General features: G+C 39.2%; 1 protein-coding gene across 1 annotated transcript in view; it reads left to right on the plus strand.

Moving 5' to 3' along the window:
* The window catches only part of gabra6b (gamma-aminobutyric acid type A receptor subunit alpha6b), an 84,773-nt gene that overhangs the window by 51,862 nt on the left and 13,226 nt on the right, over nucleotides 1-19,685 (plus strand). Inside the window, exon 9 of the mRNA XM_057819992.1 lies at nucleotides 7,079-7,335. Within this exon, the coding sequence (XP_057675975.1) occupies nucleotides 7,079-7,335 (257 nt within the window). The remainder of the gene's footprint in view (nucleotides 1-7,078; nucleotides 7,336-19,685) is intronic.

A 19,685-nucleotide genomic window follows, 5' to 3' on the forward strand; every position in this document is an offset into this window, starting at 1 on the left:
TTTACTGGAAGCCAGTTGAGTTGACGGAGGATGGTGGCTGATGAGGTTGGCGTGATGAGGCGCGCTGCTGAGTTTTGGAGGAGCTGCAGTTTCTGGAGGGATTTATTTGTGGATCGAAGAGTAGTGAATGACAATAATCCATCCGGGAGGTGACTAGACTGCAAACAAGAATGGTGATGGTGAGCTGGGTGAGAGAAGGGCGGCGATGAGAAATATTAGAAAGAAGGAGGCTCATTAATATGGGAGCAGTGCTGTAGTTTCCCCACAAAACTGATGTTGTCCCTATGTTTTTGTTTAAACTGAGATACATTTTATTTGGAAATTCATTCAGACAGAGAAAGGTTTTAGAGGTGACAGGCAAAGAGAACAGTGTGTGTCTTGAATTCCTTTGGGAAAGGTTGATACTGTATGTGTATATTGAATTTCATGGCACCTTAACATTGGTGTTACAGTCATGTTCAATGGATTGGCAAATTATCCTATAACTGGTGTAATACTGTCTCACTCTCAGTCCATAAATTGTAAAATTGAAACATTTTTTTTTTTTTTTTGCACTTTAATGTCATTTTTCTTTGTAGAGTGGACTTGGATAATCTCAAAGCTCAGTGTTTGTTCTATTTCTGGGCTACTGCAGGTAAAAGATTCCGTGCTGTTTTCTTTGGATTATTGCACCGGCTGGCAGTCTCGCTCTCACGCTGACTATCTGCTGGCGACATGGTGTTTTTTGACCCAATTCCCAGAAGTACTTTAGTGTTTCTCTCCTTGCACACCGCGTGTGATTTACAGCATGGAGCATGGGTTTGGTTTACTCAAACTTGATGAGGCATGCCTATAACCATGTGTCAATATGTTTGGATTCCTGCCCTCCCCAAAAAATGCTGAAATCCCTTTTGGGAATAGAACAGCCATCATTGATTCCCTTTGTCGAGCTACTTGTCTGCTGTTTCTCAATATTTAAACAAAGTTTTTAAAGGGAACCACGGCCCTAAAGCCTTGTGGGTTCTAATTGTCAATTGCTGTTCAATTGTAAGTTGGCTAAAATATGTTATTAAAAACACATAAAGTATTGCCATTGATTTAAAAATCTATGAAATTTAGTACGTTTTGACCTACGGAGTGCGCCATTTTGGGGTGATGACACGGTTAGGCTGGACTTGGGGAATAGCTGTGCTAGCTAGCAAGCGAAGTTAGTATGACGACTGGCATGATTTTGTCACATTCTGCTGCTGGTCAGATTGTTTTGTTACATAGTTGTGGGTTGAGTTCACGATGTCGTACCCGCATCCAATTCCAACTCATTAGCAGTGTCTTTAAACCGATCCTAGGCGGCTTGCCGAGATATTGACTTTCTGCCATTTGACAGTTTGTGGTTGCCTTCTTGTCTTGTTTTTTTTATTTTTTTTATTGTCCATCTGCCTCTCACCGTGATTTTACCTCCTTTTTTTTTTTTTTAAAGGGATCCTCTATTTTTAAGACAATTAATTCTTAAAAGATAAATGTTAGTATGAGTTATAATAATTTGATATTAAAACCCCTCTTAATGTTTTTGTTTTAATAAAGTTTGTAAAATTATTTTAACTGATAAGTCGCCATTCTTGTTACGTCGCAGTGCGTGACGTCACCGGTCCCGTTGCCGAAATTCCAGCGTGTCACTTGTTAGTTTTCCCAACATGTCGTCAGTTCTACCCTTCCTATTTGAACCAGACCTGAAAAGTGAAGAGCAGGACAGAACTGTCGGCCGTTCACAAGACATGCTTCAGGGAAAAATGCGTGCAGCAAATACCTGATAAGACAAAAGTTGGGCAAAACTGGTGATGCGAGAGAGTGCTGTTTGGAACTCCAGTTTCATTAGCAGATATTCAAGGTAAGCATACTGCGTTTCAAACTTATCCCAATATAATTATGTAGATTGTTAGCATCCAGAGCTGTCGTGTGCTTTACATACAGTACAGGCCAAAGAGCACACCTTGTGTTATCCATGTCTTGTACATTGTAACGTGTGGTAGCTCGGATACGTGTATAAAAGTACCAAAAAGGAGAGAAGCGTCCACTTATGCACATTTATTCTCAAAAAATAATATTTCCACCTTGACCACTCTTAACTTGGGAGCTCAGCAGTACGCAAACACGCGTTCCCTGACGAACTCCAACATTGTTGTAAGGTCCACGTCAGAGTCACTGTCGTCACTGTAGCGTGCCATAGTGCTTTAGTCATTTGGTATGATTTGGGGAAAACTCTCACGAAGAATAGTCAACATAAAAGATAGCAATAGTAATCCAAATCCGTGTTTTTTACTCACTCAAAGATCCAGGAATTAGACAGATCCCATGGCAATGTCGCAGCGGCGATCAGGCCGTCGATTCCATAAAACAGACTGATCCGAAAAGCCGCTGTGGGACCGACGAATCAAAAAAATGGACAGATCCGAAACCAATATTGCAGACGCGGTGGGACCGTCGGATCAAGAAAATAGACGGATCCCTTACTTGACTGAGGATCCAGGAAAAATGTTCGGGCGCCAGTTGTAACGCGTGGTGGGTAGGATACGTGCATACAGGGACCAAAAAGGGGGAGAAGCTTCCACTTATGCACATTTATTCACTAAAAATAATAATTCCACCTTGACCACTCACTTCACTCCCCTTGTTTCCATTTGACTGGAAATTGCATCCAAAAGCAGCACATCTTAGGATTTTACTTTGCGAGTTTAAGCAGCAATAAGGAATTGTTGAACACGCTACACATTTGGAAAGATCCCAATGACGTCATCACTGCGAGACCGCAAACCATGGCGCCAACTAAGTCAAAATATGGATTAAATATTATAAAATATTGCCATTGATTTAACATTTTATGTGTTTCTAACATATTTGAGTACAAGAGAAGAATTGTGGTTTATTAGAGCCTACATGTATTCAAGTTAGAGGATCACTTTAACATTTTTAAAAATTGATCCCAATCTACTGTCACGGACCCTTTACGCGATTGTGTGTTTTTTGTGTGTTCAATTAACCCTTTTATCCAATCCCTCTGTTATTGTTGTCTGCTTGCTTCCGCGTTCGCAGACCGTAACAGATTGACAAACAGACTTGTTAATGATTGCATCTAAACAATACACATAATATTGATGTAGAAAAAAATAACATGGTCCTCTTGGTGTTAGTTAATGTTACTAAACGCTACCTGCAAGCAGCAACAGTGCGGAGTCCGCAGCTGTCACAGACAAACTTGCCACATGAACACTACCGGTGTTCTGCAATTCCTTATACACGGCGAGATGTGTACACAAGCACACATTGGGTAAAAGCAGCGGGTACTTACTATTTGTGTTTTTATTGAGTCTTTTTTATTACCTCAAAATACATTTTGCACGAGTTTCCCTCTCATACTTTAAGCATTGTGCTTTCTTGTTCTAGCTTTAAAGCAGATTGTTGATCTGTTGACCGCATTAGTCACGTTTAACGGGATTCACGGATAGAAAGACTAGTTCTTAAAAGATAACATTAATATGAGTTAAAATAATTTGATATTAAAACCCTTCTTGATCTTTTCGTTTTAATTCAATTTGTAAAATTAGTTTAACTATTAGGTCACCATTGTTGTTGACGTCACAGGGCGGTGATGTCCCAGGGTTACGTTTCCGGGCTTCCACAGTATGACTCTAGCGACATAAACATGTCATCTGTTCAATTTGAACCCGAGAGGAACATTAATGAGCATGACAGCACTGTAGATATTTCACAAAACAAGCAGCACAAGCAAAATGAACAGGAAAGACAGGATGAGATGAGACGAGAGTACAAAGGACAAAACCGGTGTTCTGCCAAAATGTTCTACACCGGAAAAACGTTTGACAAGAGGCGAATTTGACACCCAAAGTACGACCGTGCGCTTTCAGCTTGTTCTTTTTGGAGGCATACGGACCGAATATTCTAAAATGCCTGAAGAAAACACTTAAAAATATTATTATCAAATTAAGGGTGGTTTAAATACGCTATGTGACTAATGTGGTCAACACATCAACAATCTGCTTTAAATCTACCACAAGAAAACACCAATGCTTAAAATTATTAGAGGGAGACACATGGAAAAAGTATTTTAAGGCAATGAAAAGGTAATTAAAGACTATAAAAACACAAATAGTAAGTACTCACCGCTTTTAACCGAATTGCAGAACACTGGTAGTGTTCATCTAGTGACAGTGACAAACTACGTCATCACCCCGAGCGTCCATCGCACGCATAAAACATGGTGTCCTCCGTTGGTAAAAACGTACTAAAAATTATATATTTTTAAATCAATGGCAATATTTTATTTTTCTAATAACATATTTTAGTAAAAGAGAACAATTGTGGCTTACTAGATCCTACAAGTCTTTAAAACAAAAACATTAAGAGGGGTTTTAATATATTATTATTATAACTCATACTAACATTTATCTTTTAAGAATTACTTGACTTAAAAATAGAGGATCCCTTTAAGGTCAGTAATGTCCCTTATCGTTGTCCGATACACGATATTTTTAACATAGCCCCATAGAAAGAAGTCCAGGGGAGTGATATCTGGTGAACGTGGCGGCCAAGGAATTGGCCCATCCCTTCCAATCCACCGGTCTGGAAATGTTTTGATTGAGGAACCCACGAACATGCAGCCCCCAATGTGGTGGTTCACCATCTTGCTGAAAAATGATGGTTGGTTGAAGGTCATTCAGTTGTGGTGCCATATACTGTGCCCTCCATAATTATTGGCACCCCTGAAAAAGATGTGTTTTTTAGCTTCTAATAATTTTTTAAATTCAAGTAATATGGGACCTTAATGGAAAAAAAAGAAAAAATTCCAACCTTCAATACAAGTGCATTCATTCAGTGGGGAAAAATCCCACATAAAGAAACAATTATTTGACATCAAATAATGTGTGTCACAATTATTAGCACCCCTGGTGTTAATACTTTGTACAACCCCCTTTTGCCAACAAAACAAGGTCTGGGGACTGAGATGGCCATGGGAGGAGCTTGATTGATCATCAGTTGAAGCCTGGGACCGTGCGTATTTTTGTGTGAGACCAAGATTGAGCTTTTTGGCAACAAACACTCTAATTGGGTCTGGCTTGCCACGAAAGATGCGCATGCTGAAAAGCACCTCATACCCACTGTGAAGTATGGGGGTGGGTCAGTGATGCTGTGGGGCTGTTTCGCTTCCAAAGGCCCTGGGAACCTTGTTAGGGTGCATGGCATCATGAATGCTTTGAAATACCAGGACATTTTAAAAATCAAAATCTGTTGCCCTCTGCCCGAAAGCTGAAGATGGGTCGTCACTGGGTCTTTCAGCAAGACAATGACCCTAAACATTTGGCCAAATCTACACAGAAATGGTTCACCAGACCCAAAATCAAGCTTGTGAAACACTATAGGAGAAGATTAGGTGCTGTTTTGTTGACAAAAGGGGGTTGTACAAAGTATTAACACCAGGGGTCCTAATAATTGTGACACACATTGTTTGATGTCAAATAATTATTTCTTTATTTGGGATTTTTTTCCCCACTGAATGAACGCACTTGTATTGAAGGTTGGATTTTTCTCTTTTTTTTCCCATTCAGGTCCCATATCATTTGGATTAAATATATATATATATTAGAAGCTAAAAAACACATATTTTTCAGGGGTGCCAATAATTATGGAGGGCACTGTATTCAGTTAAAAAGTCAAGGTAAACATTTGCAGAAATTGATGTCTCAATGAAGAAAAACGGACCAATTATTCGATTTCACATGATCCCACACCACACATTCACCTTTGGGCTATTACGCTCAATTTCTCTAGTCAAGTTGGGGTGTTCTGATCACCAGATTCTTACATTGTGTTTGTTCAGTTTCCCTGAACAAGGTTGCCTCATCACTAAAACACACAGGATCCCTGAAACACACAAATGCAGTGTAATAAAAAACTTTAATAAACACTGAATACAATAGAACAAATCTGAATAAAATATCAAATCAATTGCATTTTTAATAGAGATGTCCGATCACGTCATTTTCAAAGTATCGGAATCGGCAAAAAAATATCGGCCATGCCTTTTTTTAATATATATATATATATATTTTTTTTAATTAAATCGTTTTCTAATTGTATTTAACGTTACAGACATAATATGTTACACTTATCCAGAGTCTTTAGTTTAGGCTTAAGGTAGGGTTATCAAATTTATCCCAATAACGGCGGTAATTAATTTAAAATGTATCACGTTAAAATATTTAACGCAATTAATGCATGCGCTGCACGATCCACTCACGCATTGTCGCATGTCATTGTCCATCTGTAATGGCGCCGTTTTGCCTATATAGCGAGCTAAAAGGCAGCGTAAAATGAGTAGAGTGAAATTTGGCAGCCTTTGGAGCCATTTTTTAATTGGCTAAAGCCTTACAATCCCTCTCCCTACGATTAGAAATATCATGGGAAGCAATGTGGGGAAGCAAGGGAGCAATTGATCCTTTTCTTAACACCTTATGTTATTTGCCAACGCAGAGAAGATATATCCATTGGTAGCACTACGCACAGTCATGGTTCCATTTCCCATCATGCATTTGGGCATGGCCTTCAGTATCATTTACTGAAAGCTCAACAAATACACTAGATGGCAATATTTAGTCACAATATACAAAGTCACAAGTCTTTCTATCCGTGGATCCCTCTCGTTGTTAATAATGTAAATGCCATCTTGAGGATTTATCGTCATAATAAAGAAATACAGTACTTATGTACTTTATGTTGAATGTATATATTCGTCCGAGTTTTATTCATTTTTTTCTTAATGCATTGCCAAAATGTATATGATCGGGAAAAATTATCGGGAATGATTGGAATTGAATCGGGAGCAAAAAAAGCAGTCGGGTCAGGAAATATCGGGATCGGCAGATACTCAAACTAAAACGATCGGGATCGGATCGGGAGCAAAAAAACATGATCGAACAACCCTAATTTTTAATATATTTTTTTAAATGGTAAAGAGACTTTATGGACAGCCTGTATTACATCATGCTAGCTTTCTTTTTCAAAAGTGAATTTCCCTTCTCTATCCCAGGCAGATGCGAGCAACGTGTTGAAGAAGAGGATGAATTCGGCGCCCCTCTTTGACCGCCCGGCCAAAACCTTCCCCAATCCGCCCGTCAGCGCCCAGGCCTTTCTGCAGCAAGGCTCAGCCATGCCAGCCAACAACGTCTTGACGGGCACGAGCATTATCGACAAATACTCTCGCATCCTCTTCCCGCTTTCCTTCGGCGCCTTCAACCTGGTCTACTGGATTGTGTACCTCACCAAGGACACCATGGAGATGACCAGGTGAACATATGGCATGTTTGCTATTATAAAATGCTGTCTCGTCAGCGATGCTGGGACTACTTCATGAAACTTTCTGAATGTGCTTGCCAATATACAAAGACGGATACTTTTCCAAGTTTTTTTTTTTTTGCATGCATACAAATGACACGTCTCCATCTCTGTCTTTTCTGTTTCTTTCAAGCATGCATTTTCTTCACCCAGGAGTTAAATATTATTATTCGAGAGCCACGCAGTACTCCTACGCGTTTCGCTAATTAGTCACAACATGGCTTTTTAGAAACAAGCCAGCAGAGTGGTCAGAGTTACACAGTGGTTAACGTTATCAAGGCTAAACAAGAAAATAAAAAAGGGCCAGAGCAGTGGGGTCTATATTTGTCATTCAGTGTTTTTACTAGGACAGCCGCCTGGAGGAGAATTTGCTTTTACATGTACAGTGAACTACTTTATATGAAAAACTAGGTAGTGTGGCTGCAAAAAAGAATCCCGCCAATGTTTGAGAGTTGCAGGCTACGTCCATGTTCCGGTAAGATAAAAGGAAAAACGTTGCTGATTCTAGGGCAACGGAGTTGGTTTCATTGTGATCAAAATAAAGAAATAACTGTGGTGTATGATAATTTAATTTGTTGGTTCATATGTTAAAAGTCCAATTTCAAAGATTTTGTAAGGTGACCGACGTGGCGCAGAAATAATGGTTCGATTTTGATTGAAATTGAAGCAAAAGAGAATAAATTGTCTTCATTTTGAAGAGTAGAAAAATAATTTGTCTGTCTTTTTGTGTCTCCTGGCTCACAGAGGGCCATACCACTATAAAATACAGTGGGGCAAATAAGTATTTAGTCAACAACTAATTGTGCAAGTTCTCCCACTTGATAATATTCGAGAGGCCTGCAATTGTCAACATGGTTAAACTTCAACCATGAGAGACAGAATGTGGGAAAAAAAAAACAGAAAATCACATTGTTTGATTTTTAAAGAATTTGTTTGCAGTTCATGGTGGAAAATAAGTATTTGGTCTACACCAAAGGTTAATCTCAATACTTTATTATGTACCCTTTGTTGGCAATAACGGAGGCCAAACGTCTTCTGTAACTCTTCACAAGCTTTTCACACACTGTTTTAGGTATTTTGGCCCATTCCTCCTTGCAGATCTCCTCTAGAGCAGTGATGTTTTGGGGCTGTCGTTGGGCAACACGGACTTTCAGCTCCCTCCTCACCCTGTGGCGTCAAAATGATAACAACAACAGGGAGCAAAAATCCCAGAACCACACAGGGGGACCTAGTGAATGACCTACAGAGAACTGGGACCACAGTAACAAAGGCTACTATCAGTTACACAATGCGCCGCCAGGGACTCAAATCCTGCACAGCCAGACGTGTCCCCCTGCTGAAGAAAGTACATGTCCAGGCCCGTCTGCGGTTCACTAGAGAGCATTTGGATGATCCAGAAGAGGACTGTGAGAATGTGTTCTGGTCAGATGAAACCAAAATAGAACTTTTTGGTAGAAACACAGGTTCTCTTGTTTGAAGGAAAAAGAATACTGAATTGCACCATACCTACTGTGAAGCATGGGGGTGGAAACATCATGCTTTGGGGCTGTTTTTCTGCAAAGGGACCAGGACGACTGATCTGTGTAAAGGAAAGAATTAACGGGGCCATGTATCGAGAGATTTTGAGTGAAAATCTCCTTCCATCAGCAAGGGCATTGAAGATGAGACGTGGCTGGGTCTTTCAGCATGACAATGATCCCAAACACACAGCAAGGGCAACAAAGGAGTGGCTTCGTAAGAAGCATTTCAAGGTCCTGGAGTGGCCTAGCCAGTCTCCAGATCTCAACCCCATGGATAATCTGTGGAAGGAGTTGAAATTCCGTTTTGCCCAACGACAGCCCCAAAACATCACTGCTCTAGAGGAGATCTGCATGGAGGAATGGGCCAAAATACCAGCAACAGTGTGTGAAGAGTAACAGAAAACGTTTGGCCTCCGTTATTGCCAACAAAGGGTACATAACAAAGTATTGAGATGAACTTTTGGTATTGACCAAATACTTATTTTCCACCATGATTTGCAAATAAATTATATAAAAATCAAACAATGTGATTTTCTGTTTTTCTTTTCCACATTCTGTCTGTCATGGTTGAGGTTTAACCATGTTGACAATTACAGGCCTCTCTAATATTTTCAAGTGGGAGAACTTGCACAATTAGTGGTTGACTAAATACTCATTTGCCCCACTGTATACTGTATCCTAAGGGGGAATTTGATTATGTATTTGGTTCCATAGCTGGGGCGGAACTTAAGGGGGTACGAGAGGCACAGTCGCACCCGGGCCCAGGCCTCAAGGGGACCTGGTTTGCCGGCGTAAAGGGGATGTGGTTGGGCAAGGGTCAAGCAGAAAGGTAATATGATGCACGCAACTGTAATATAGAGTTAAAATATCTCTGTCAGCCCCGACCCCATGGTCGTCTGGAAGGGCCCACTACAGATTTTACATTAGCACCTGCTGTCCCCTCCCACACACACACTACATCGGTGCTTCTCAATTATTTTCTGTCACGCCACCCCCTTAGAAAGACGTAACCCCCACCCCCCACCCCAACTCTCTGCACCACTGTAAATAGCATCATTTGTATATAAAAAGATGATTACAAGTACACCTCTACGTAACATCAGCGTGTGCTCTTTAATATTAAAGAAAAAAAGTAAATAGATCAACTTACAATAAAGTATATGGCGGAAAACACTCAGGTGACTTGAAGTTCCACTCTGAGAGCCCCAATTTGGCCAAATTTCAAAATTATCCGATATGCATGTGTGATGTGATACATCATTGGAAAGCTTCAAATATCAATTTTCTGGGGGAAGAAAAATTTTGAACAGTAGGGTATTTAAAAAAAAAAAAAAAAAAATCTTTTAAACAGCAAAACCCTATCTGGAGGCGAGAGCACAGGAGAGCAGAATTACAGACGCCATTATTTTAACGAGATATTATCGCGTACTTACCTTGTTTCGAACCAAAAATTCCCATGTCGCATGTATCACTGAGTGTCAAGACACAGGCTGTGAATGGCCAAAGGAGGATTTTTGGGGGATTTTATGGGTGAAACATGGTAATATAACAAGGGTAACAATGCAGAAATCACAGGCATCAGGGAGTGGTCGAGAGTTTTTTTTTATTTTTCATATATTTACCTGTGTTTGGATCCATTATTTATCATCTAACAGATCGGAGAAAATGCGAAAGTAACAAAAAAATACAATTAAGCGAAAGTTATGTGGTAGATATCTGTGACTTTTTTACAGACACCATTTTTTTATTGTGACGTAATTTGTTTAAAAGTTTAGGATATGCAAGTGAATAGTTTTTTTAAGTTTTTTTTTTTTTTTTAACCCTTTAAGGTCTGGGCCTATTTTGTCTGATTTTGCATGCCTTTGAAGTTGCCTTTATATTTCAAAGGAAGAATTGTTTACGACGGCCTGGTTTGGTCCCTTTTTTTGTGACACCTTGAACTTCATGTCCAAACTGTTGTTTCCTTCACTAACCAATTATAAATCATCATTTTGGGCCCAAAAAGACCAAAAATTCCAAAATCGTTTTGTCAAAATTTTTAATATTGATGTCCAATTGACAACCAAACATGCGTAACGAACCGTTTTGAAACTTTGTAATATTTATTCAACATGTTAGGATGAACATTCAACCAAAAAAATTTAGAATAAATAGTCTTATATTTGACAATTCAACATAAACAACAGGTATAGCCATAGGCGTTTTTTGCCTTTATACATGCTCTAGTCAAAACAGGTTATATACAGCAGACCAAACAGTGAAGAACAGTGAAAAAATATATACCATCTAACACAAAAAGTAGAGGCCATCTCTTTATGAGTTTAGGTATTGCGGCCCATCACCTGATGAAAACTATGTACACACAATCAAGCTTCTTGAACACCCATTTATATACACAAATTGAGAAGACTGATTGTGGGAAAATATATATATATATAACACTGGGAAAAAAAGTATTTTCAAAAATATTTACAATAAACAAGTTAAATTTTTGTCAGGCTTGCCACTCCGAAAAGCAGTTTCGTCCTGGAATTAGACACAGGGCTACATCACACAGCTCACACTTCCATGGGGTGTCGGTCCTCTTTCCACCATTTTCATTTCACTTTACTTTCATTGTCACTATAAATGTACATGAAAAAAAGTCAGTATTTATGAAAATAATAAAGTATAAAATAAAAATATATACAGCAATAAATAATAATGGAAATCTATATGTATGACAATAGAAAGAATACCATAGCTGAATATGTGCTACATCCCTAATCTTCATATAGAAAGAAGAACACAAATGATAAATTCCTGCCTGGGATACCCACAGTGCACGTTCGACTTTGATCTGATATGCACATTTTATTATTATATGCACAAACACACACTTATATTGCATCAAAATTAACTTTGTCTTGTAATATCAAAAGAAACTTTCAAAAGAAACTTTTTAAGCATAAAAAAAAAAGAGTGAGTTGGCTTACCTCTGCTCGTCGATGGCGTCACCCACGTGTTCAAATCCGTCACTATCTTCACTCGAGGACTCTTCCGAAGAAGACGATGATGACGAATTTGGACCATCCTCTTCCTCAAGTTGATCAAAAAGCACAATTGCTTGCGCTAAATTTAGTTTTCCGTTCATTGTCAAAGTCACACAAAGTCGCTGCTCGATCCAAACGGCCGTCGCTCGCCAGCTCGCTGCTTCAGAACACTCCTCCCTCTCGTTCGGTAGAACCTCGCACGGCAGTTATATTTATTAAAAAAAAAAAACGCATTTTGTGCTTCCACTGTGACTTCGAAAGGGTTCGTTTGATTTGTGTTTTTTTCATGGAGCTTCCGTTTTGAAAAAGGACAAGAAATGATGGAAATATAGACATAAACAAATGATCCATGCAGCGTTTTAATGTTTTTTTGAGAGGACAATAAAACTATAAAACTTAAATGACAATATCTCACGTTCTAGTTGGTCGATTGACTTCAAATAATAACGAGAGTAAACCGCAACTTCCGCACTTTAAAACGAGACCAACCAAAGGCATGTGGGTGACGTAATTAAAACGTGAGGGTGCTTCAAAGACGACGTGGGCTGAGGACGCGCCGGCGCGTCCTTCGACTCTCAAGGGTTAACTGATGCCTCATATTTAGTTAATTATTCTAAGCTAAAATGACATTTCGAATTATAAATATAATTACTTACCTTCTTTTAATGGCTGGGTTGAAACAAAAGTGGTTGCGCGACTTCTGTAAACGGAAATTTCCGGGGTAAAACAGACAAATTAAAAATAGTTTGGGGGCTTATTGCGCCATGAATCTGCTATGGCAGAATATAGACGTATTGTTTTATCAAACACAACAGTTCTTTTGCGTTAAAATTCAGCAGTTTATTTTAAAAAGGGGTACAAGAGCAGAAACTACTTCTTCAGCCTTGTCTCCGTTTTTTGGAAAATATACAGTGCCCTCCATAATTATTGGCACCCCTGAAAAAGATGTGTTTTTTAGCTTCTAATATATATATATTTTTAATTCAAATAATATGGGACCTTAATGGAAAAAAAGAGAAAAATCCAACCATCAATACAAGTGCATTCATTCAGTGGGGGAAAAAATCCCACATGAAGAAAAAATTATTTGACATCAAATAATGTGTGTCACAATTATTAGCACCCCTGGTGTTAATACTTTGTACAACCCCCTTTTGCCAACAAAACAAGGTCTGGGGACTGAGATGGCCATGGGAGGAGCTTGATTTTGTGTCAGGTGAACCATTTCTGTGTGGATTTGGCCATATGTTTAGGGTCATTGTCTTGCTGAAAGACTCAGTGACGACCCATCTTCAGCTTTCGGGCAGAGGGCAACAGATTTTGATTTAAAATGTCCTGGTATTTCAAAGCATTCATGATGCCATGCACCCTAATAAGGTTCCCAGGGGCTTTGGAAGCGAAACAGCCCCACAGCATCACTGACCTAACCCCATACTTCACAGTGGGTATGAGGTGCTTTTCAGCATGCGCATCTTTCGTGGCACGCCAGACCCACTTAGAGTGTTTGTTGCCAAAAAGCTCAATCTTGGTCTCATCTGACCAAACCACACGGTCCCAGTTGAAGCCTGTGACCATGTGTATTTTTGTGTGAGAGGGCACTGTATGTATATATATATTTTTTTTGGAGGGGGGGGCGGCTAATGAATATACAGTGCCTTGCAAAAGTATTCGGCCCCCTTGAACCTTGCAACCTTTCGCCACATTTCAGGCTTCAAACATAAAGATATAAAATTTTAATTTTTTGTCAAGAATCAACAACAAGTGGGACACAGTCGTGAAGTGGAACAAAATTGATTGGATAATTTAAACTTTTTTAACAAATAAAAAACTGAAAAGTGGGGCGTGCAATATTATTCGGCCCCCTTGCGTTGATACTTTGTAGCGCCACCTTTTGCTCCAATTACAGCTGCAAGTCGCTTGGGGTATGTTTCTATCAGTTTTGCACATCGAGAGACTGACATTCTTGCCCATTCTTCCTTGCAAAACAGCTCGAGCTCAGTGAGGTTGGATGGAGAGTGTTTGTGAACAGCAGTCTTCAGCTCTTTCCACAGATTCTCCATTGGATTCAGGTCTGGACTTTGACTTGGCCATTCTAACACCTGGATACGTTTATTTTTGAACCATTCCATTGTAGATTTGGCTTTATGTTTTGGATCATTGTCCTGTTGGAAGATAAATCTCCGTCCCAGTCTCAGATCTTGTGCCGATACCAACAGGTTTTCTTCCAGAATGTTCCTGTATTTGGCTGCATCCATCTTCCCGTCAATTTTAACTATCTTCCCCATCCCTGCTGAAGAAAAGCAGGCCCAAACCATGATGCTGCCACCACCATGTTTGACAGTGGGGATGGTGTGTACAGGATGATGAGCTGTGTTGCTTTTACGCCAAACATATCGTTTTGCATTGTGGCCAAAATGTTCAATTTTGGTTTCATCTGACCAGAGCACCTTCTTCCACATGTTTGGTGTGTCTCCCAGGTGGCTTGTGGCAAACTTTAAACGAGACTTTTTATGGATATCTTTGAGAAATGGCTTTCTTCTTGCCACTCTTCCATAAAGGCCAGATTTGTGCAGTGTACGACTGATTGTTGTCCTATGGACAGATTCTCCCACCTCAGCTGTAGATCTCTGCAGTTCATCCAGAGTGATCATGGGCCTCTTGGCTGCATCTCTGATCAGTTTTCTCCTTGTTGAGAAAAAAGTTTGGAAGGACGGCCGGGTCTTGGTAGATTTGCAGTGGTCTGATTCTCCTTCCATTTCAATATGAAGGCTTGCACAGTGCTCCTTGAGATGTTTAAAGCTTGGGAAATCTTTTTGTATCCAAATCCGGCTTTAAACTACTCCACAACAGTATCTCGGACCTGCCTGGTGTGTTCCTTGATTTTCATAATGCTCTCTGCACTTTAAACAGAACCCTGAGACTATCACAGAGCAGGTAGATTTATACGGAGACTTGATTACACACAGGTGGATTCTATTTATCATCATCGGTCATTTAGGACAACATTGGATCATTCAGAGATCCTCACTGAACTTCTGGAGTGAGTTTGCTGCACTGAAAGTAAAGGGGCCGAATAATATTGCACGCCCCACTTTTCAGTTTTTTATTTGTTAAAAAAGTTTAAATTATCCAATAAATGTTGTTCCACTTCACGATTGTGTCCCACTTGTTGTTGATTCTTGACAAAAAAATTAAATTTCATATCTTTATGTTTGAAGCCTGAAATGTGGCGAAAGGTTGCAAGATTCAAGGGGGCCGAATACTTTTGCAAGGCACTGTATGCTTAATTCTTGAGTCCTGTTTTTGTTGATCATGCTCAAATGAGCTCTTAAAGTGTTTATCAGTAGGGATATCCCCGATCTGATAACGAGATCGAAAATCGGGTTCGATCATGTCATTTTCAGGGGGTTGGAATTTGGAAAAAAAAAAATAATAATAATCACAATAATGATATATATATATTTTTTGTATCAAGTGTTACATTACCCTCTAATGTTTTTAAATAAACACGGAAATAAAGTTACCTTTCACCTTTTGAGTACCCAAAGTGAGGTTTTTACATACAGAAGTAAGCGGCATCTCCATCAATAACTGAAGAGTGATTTAGCCTAGTTGAGTTTGAGAGCCAGAGAAATGTTCCATGCACCATTTTGGTTGCCATGGCAACATTTTCTTTTAAATTTCTTGGAATGTAAATATTTCAACCTTCTGATACTTGTTTGTGTTCACTTCTTTAAAATCGCCTCATTCGTTCCGGTGCACCAACAGGACATTGCATGGGGATCATTTGCACAGATTGATGCAAAGAAATTATTTTCTACAACAGGTGGTGTTTTAAAAATACTTTTCGTATCACATGGGACAGTGTGACTTGAGATATATTGAATAGAAACTAGCTATGTGGTTTTTTTTCCCTGCATACATAACATACAGAACATACAGAACATAACACTGTATGTGGTTTGACACTGCTTGAATGATGTTCAAATGAGCTAAACTATGATACATGCGTGTAGGCTAGTGTATGTTTTCCTCCCACCTACAGAAAATGATCCATGCGTGCATACCGGTATATGCATCATACTGACTCTGAGGGGGGGCTTTTATCTGCGCCTACCCTTCTGGTCACCTAATGCGATCTATGCTTAGAAATGGATAAACCTTGATACGAAAATACATGTAACTTGACATTCGTGGTGGTAGAATGTACCCAATATGACATATTTTTCTGAACTTACAGTTTACACTGCAAATTTACAATGTCTTAATGAGATTATTTTTCTTAAATCTAGTCAAATACTGTATTTTTCGGACTATAAGTCGCACCTGAGTATAAGGCACACCTGCCATAAAATGCCCAACGAAGAGGGGAAAAAAACCATACAGTAGGGCAAATAAGTATTTAGTCAACCACTAATTGTGCATGTTCTCCCACTTGAAAATATTAGAGAGGCCTGTAATTGTCATCATGGGTAAACCTCATCCATGAGAGACAGAATGTGGGGGGAAAAAACAGGAAATCACATTGTTTGATTTTTAAATAATTTATTTGCAAATCATGCTGGAAAATAAGTATTTGGTCTATCCCAAAAGTTCATCTCAATACTTTGTTATGTACCCTTTATTGGCAATAACGGAGGCCAAACGTTTTCTGTAACTCTTCGCACACTGTTGCTGGTATTTTGGCCCATTCCTCCATGGAAATCTCTTCTAGAGCTGTGATGTTTTGGGGCTGTCGTCAGTTAACACGGACTTTCAACTCCCTCCTCACCCCGTGGCGTCAAAATGATAACAAGAAGAGTGAGCAAAAATCGCAAAACCACACGGGGGGACCTAGCGAATGACCGACAGAGAGCTGGGACCACAGTAACCACGGCTACTATCAGTAACACAATGCGCCGCCAGGGACTCAATCCTGACTGCCAGACGTGTCCCCCTGCTGAAGAAAGTACATGTCCAGGCCCGTCTGCGGTTCACTAGAGAGCATTTGGATGATCCAGAAGAGGACTGGGAGGATGTGTTATGGTCAGATGAAACCAAAATAGAACTTTTTGGTAGAAACACAGGTTCTGGTGTTTGGAGGAGAAAGAATACTGAATTGCACCATACCCACTGTGAAGCGTGGGGGTGGAAACGTCATGCTTCGGGGCTGTTTTTCTGCAAAGGGACCAGGACGACTGATCTGTGTAAAGGAAAGAATGAATGGGGCCATGTATCGAGAGATTTCGAGTGAAAATCTCCTTCCATCAGCAAGGGCATTGAAAATGAGACGTGGCTGGGTCTTTCAGCATGACAATGATCCCAAACACACAGCCAGGGCAACAAAGGAGTGGCTTCATAAGAAGCATTTCAAGGTTCTGGAGTGGCCGAGCCAGTCTCCAGATCTTAACTCCATAGAAAATCTGCGGAGGGAGTTGAAAGTCCGTGTTGCCCAACGACAGCCCCAAAACATCACTGATCTAGAGGAGATCTGCATGGAGGAATGGGCCAAAATACCAGCAACAGTGTGTGAAAAGCTTGTGAAGAGTTACAGAAAACGTTTGGCCTCTGTTATTGCCAACAAAGGGTACATAACAAAGTATTGAGATGAACTTTTGGTATTGACCAAATACCTTTTTTCCACCATGATTTGCAAATAAATTATTTAAAAATCAAACAATGTGAATCTCCCCCCCCCCCACATTCTTTCTCTCATGGTTGAGGTTTAACCATGCTGACAATTAAAGGCCTCGCTAATATTTTCAAGTGGGAGAACTTGCACAATTAGTGGTTGACTACTGATTAAATATTTATTTGCCCCACTGTATATAAGTCGCACCGGAGTATAAGTCGCATTTTTAGGGGAAATTTACTTGATAAAATCCAACACATAGAACATATATGTCATCTTGAAAGGCAATTTAAAATAAAAATACAATATAGAACAACATGCTGAATAAGTGTACAGTATGATAATGTTACATGATGCATGAACAACGAAATGCGAACGAGGCCGGTATGTAAACGTAACATAGCTATTAAGAGTTATCCAGATAACTATAGCATTAAGAACATGCTAACAAGTTTACCAAACCATTAGTGTCACTCCAAAACACCAAAATAACATGTGAAATCATATAATAATAATATGTTAATAATTTCACATAAATCGCTCCAGAGTGTGAGTTGCACTCCCAGCCAAACTATGAAAAAACTATGATTTATAGTCGGAAAAATATGGTATACTAATTTTTTCCTTTAAATAATTCTTTTAATCTTATTTTCAGATAGCTATTTTTCTTATTTCAAGAAATCTGACTAAAATATACTTAAATATGGAAGATAATTTCACTTATTTCTCATAGATTTACACTGAAAACAAGGGACTTTAACTCGTTTTGAATAGGTGTGTTTTTGCAGTGTACAGACTACCGTACATCGATTGGAAATGTGAGCAAGCTTGTAGATGTTGTCAAAAATACAACAAGAAAGCTCCTACACTCAGTCAATACAAGCACATTGAGAAAATGCATATAGAGTGTTGAAAGGATAAAGAAAGTGATGAAAGACCTGGCGGCGCAGAGGTGATAGCTTCAAGTCCCCAGAGGTGCTACAGGCGCTAAGCGGACCAGCCAGACCAAAGCAACACTTGACATTCTGATTGATCACGCTTGAATTATCTTCACAGCAAATGTCGGGATGTTTAGCATAGAATAAATATCAAATAGTTCCCTTGCTTTCTCTTTTTAGTGTTGTTTGCACTTATTTTATAAACCTGCAGGTTGGCTACTCAACTGACAGAGAAAGGCTGTATGTGTGCTTACAGAAATATTAATACATTTGATTTATTATTAGGGGTGTAATGGTACACAAAAATCTCGGTTCGGTACGTACCTCGGTTTTGAGGTCACGGTTCGGTTCAAACAAAATGTAAAATATAAATGTGCTTGTTCTTTATTACACACCTTTGTGCTTTCAACAATAGGAACATTAGACTATACAAAGCAAGAATTCTGCTCAAAAAGTAGCGGGTATTTAAAGATAATCCAACAACAATTTGCCTTTCAGACCCCGCGTATTGGTCAGCTTTCTTTCGGAAAGAAAGAAGAAAAAAGAAGTCCTGTGCTAAAGAGAAAAGCAATCCCAAAGACAAAGATTTTAACATGTATTTTACAAATGATATGCCTCAATGAATCATTTTTTTTCTTATGAACGGTTTTCAAAAGCTTTACTGGTGGATTTTCTCAAGTTAAAGCACCACACAGAAATTAATAAATGTAATTGTGTAAGCAGGATCTGTGTATTATTCTTATATTTAATTACTGGTGTTTTAGGTCATTTCAATTTATTTTATTTAAATGGGCTATTATTAATTTTATTTTGTGTTTATATTTACCAAATGTGATGTAGTATTCATTTATATTCTATATTTTATGTTGTATAACTTTAGTTCCTACAGTACGTAAATATTAGTTCCTACTTGTTTAGTTGTGGTAGGAGGGTTTTGTATTGAACACAGAGCCGTGTTGGTTATTATTATAGCAGAGAAGACAACAGTAAAACAACAAAGACAAGTCAACTGTGCCCCGATCTACCACTCAAGAGATCTGATGGACTCAAAAAGTGGGTTACAATTGCATATTAGTCTGAAAATCCACCGGATCCACCCTATTTTTACACGAGTGACTTCCGTTCTGCCCGATCCGAGCTACTGGTAGTAGTATTGACGCAGGAGGGTCGCGTCTGGTGTCACCTAATAAACTCTACTGTT

The sequence above is a fragment of the Corythoichthys intestinalis genome, chromosome 18 (assembly GCF_030265065.1).
Source record: "Corythoichthys intestinalis isolate RoL2023-P3 chromosome 18, ASM3026506v1, whole genome shotgun sequence".
Classification (NCBI taxonomy): Eukaryota; Metazoa; Chordata; class Actinopteri; order Syngnathiformes; family Syngnathidae; genus Corythoichthys; species Corythoichthys intestinalis.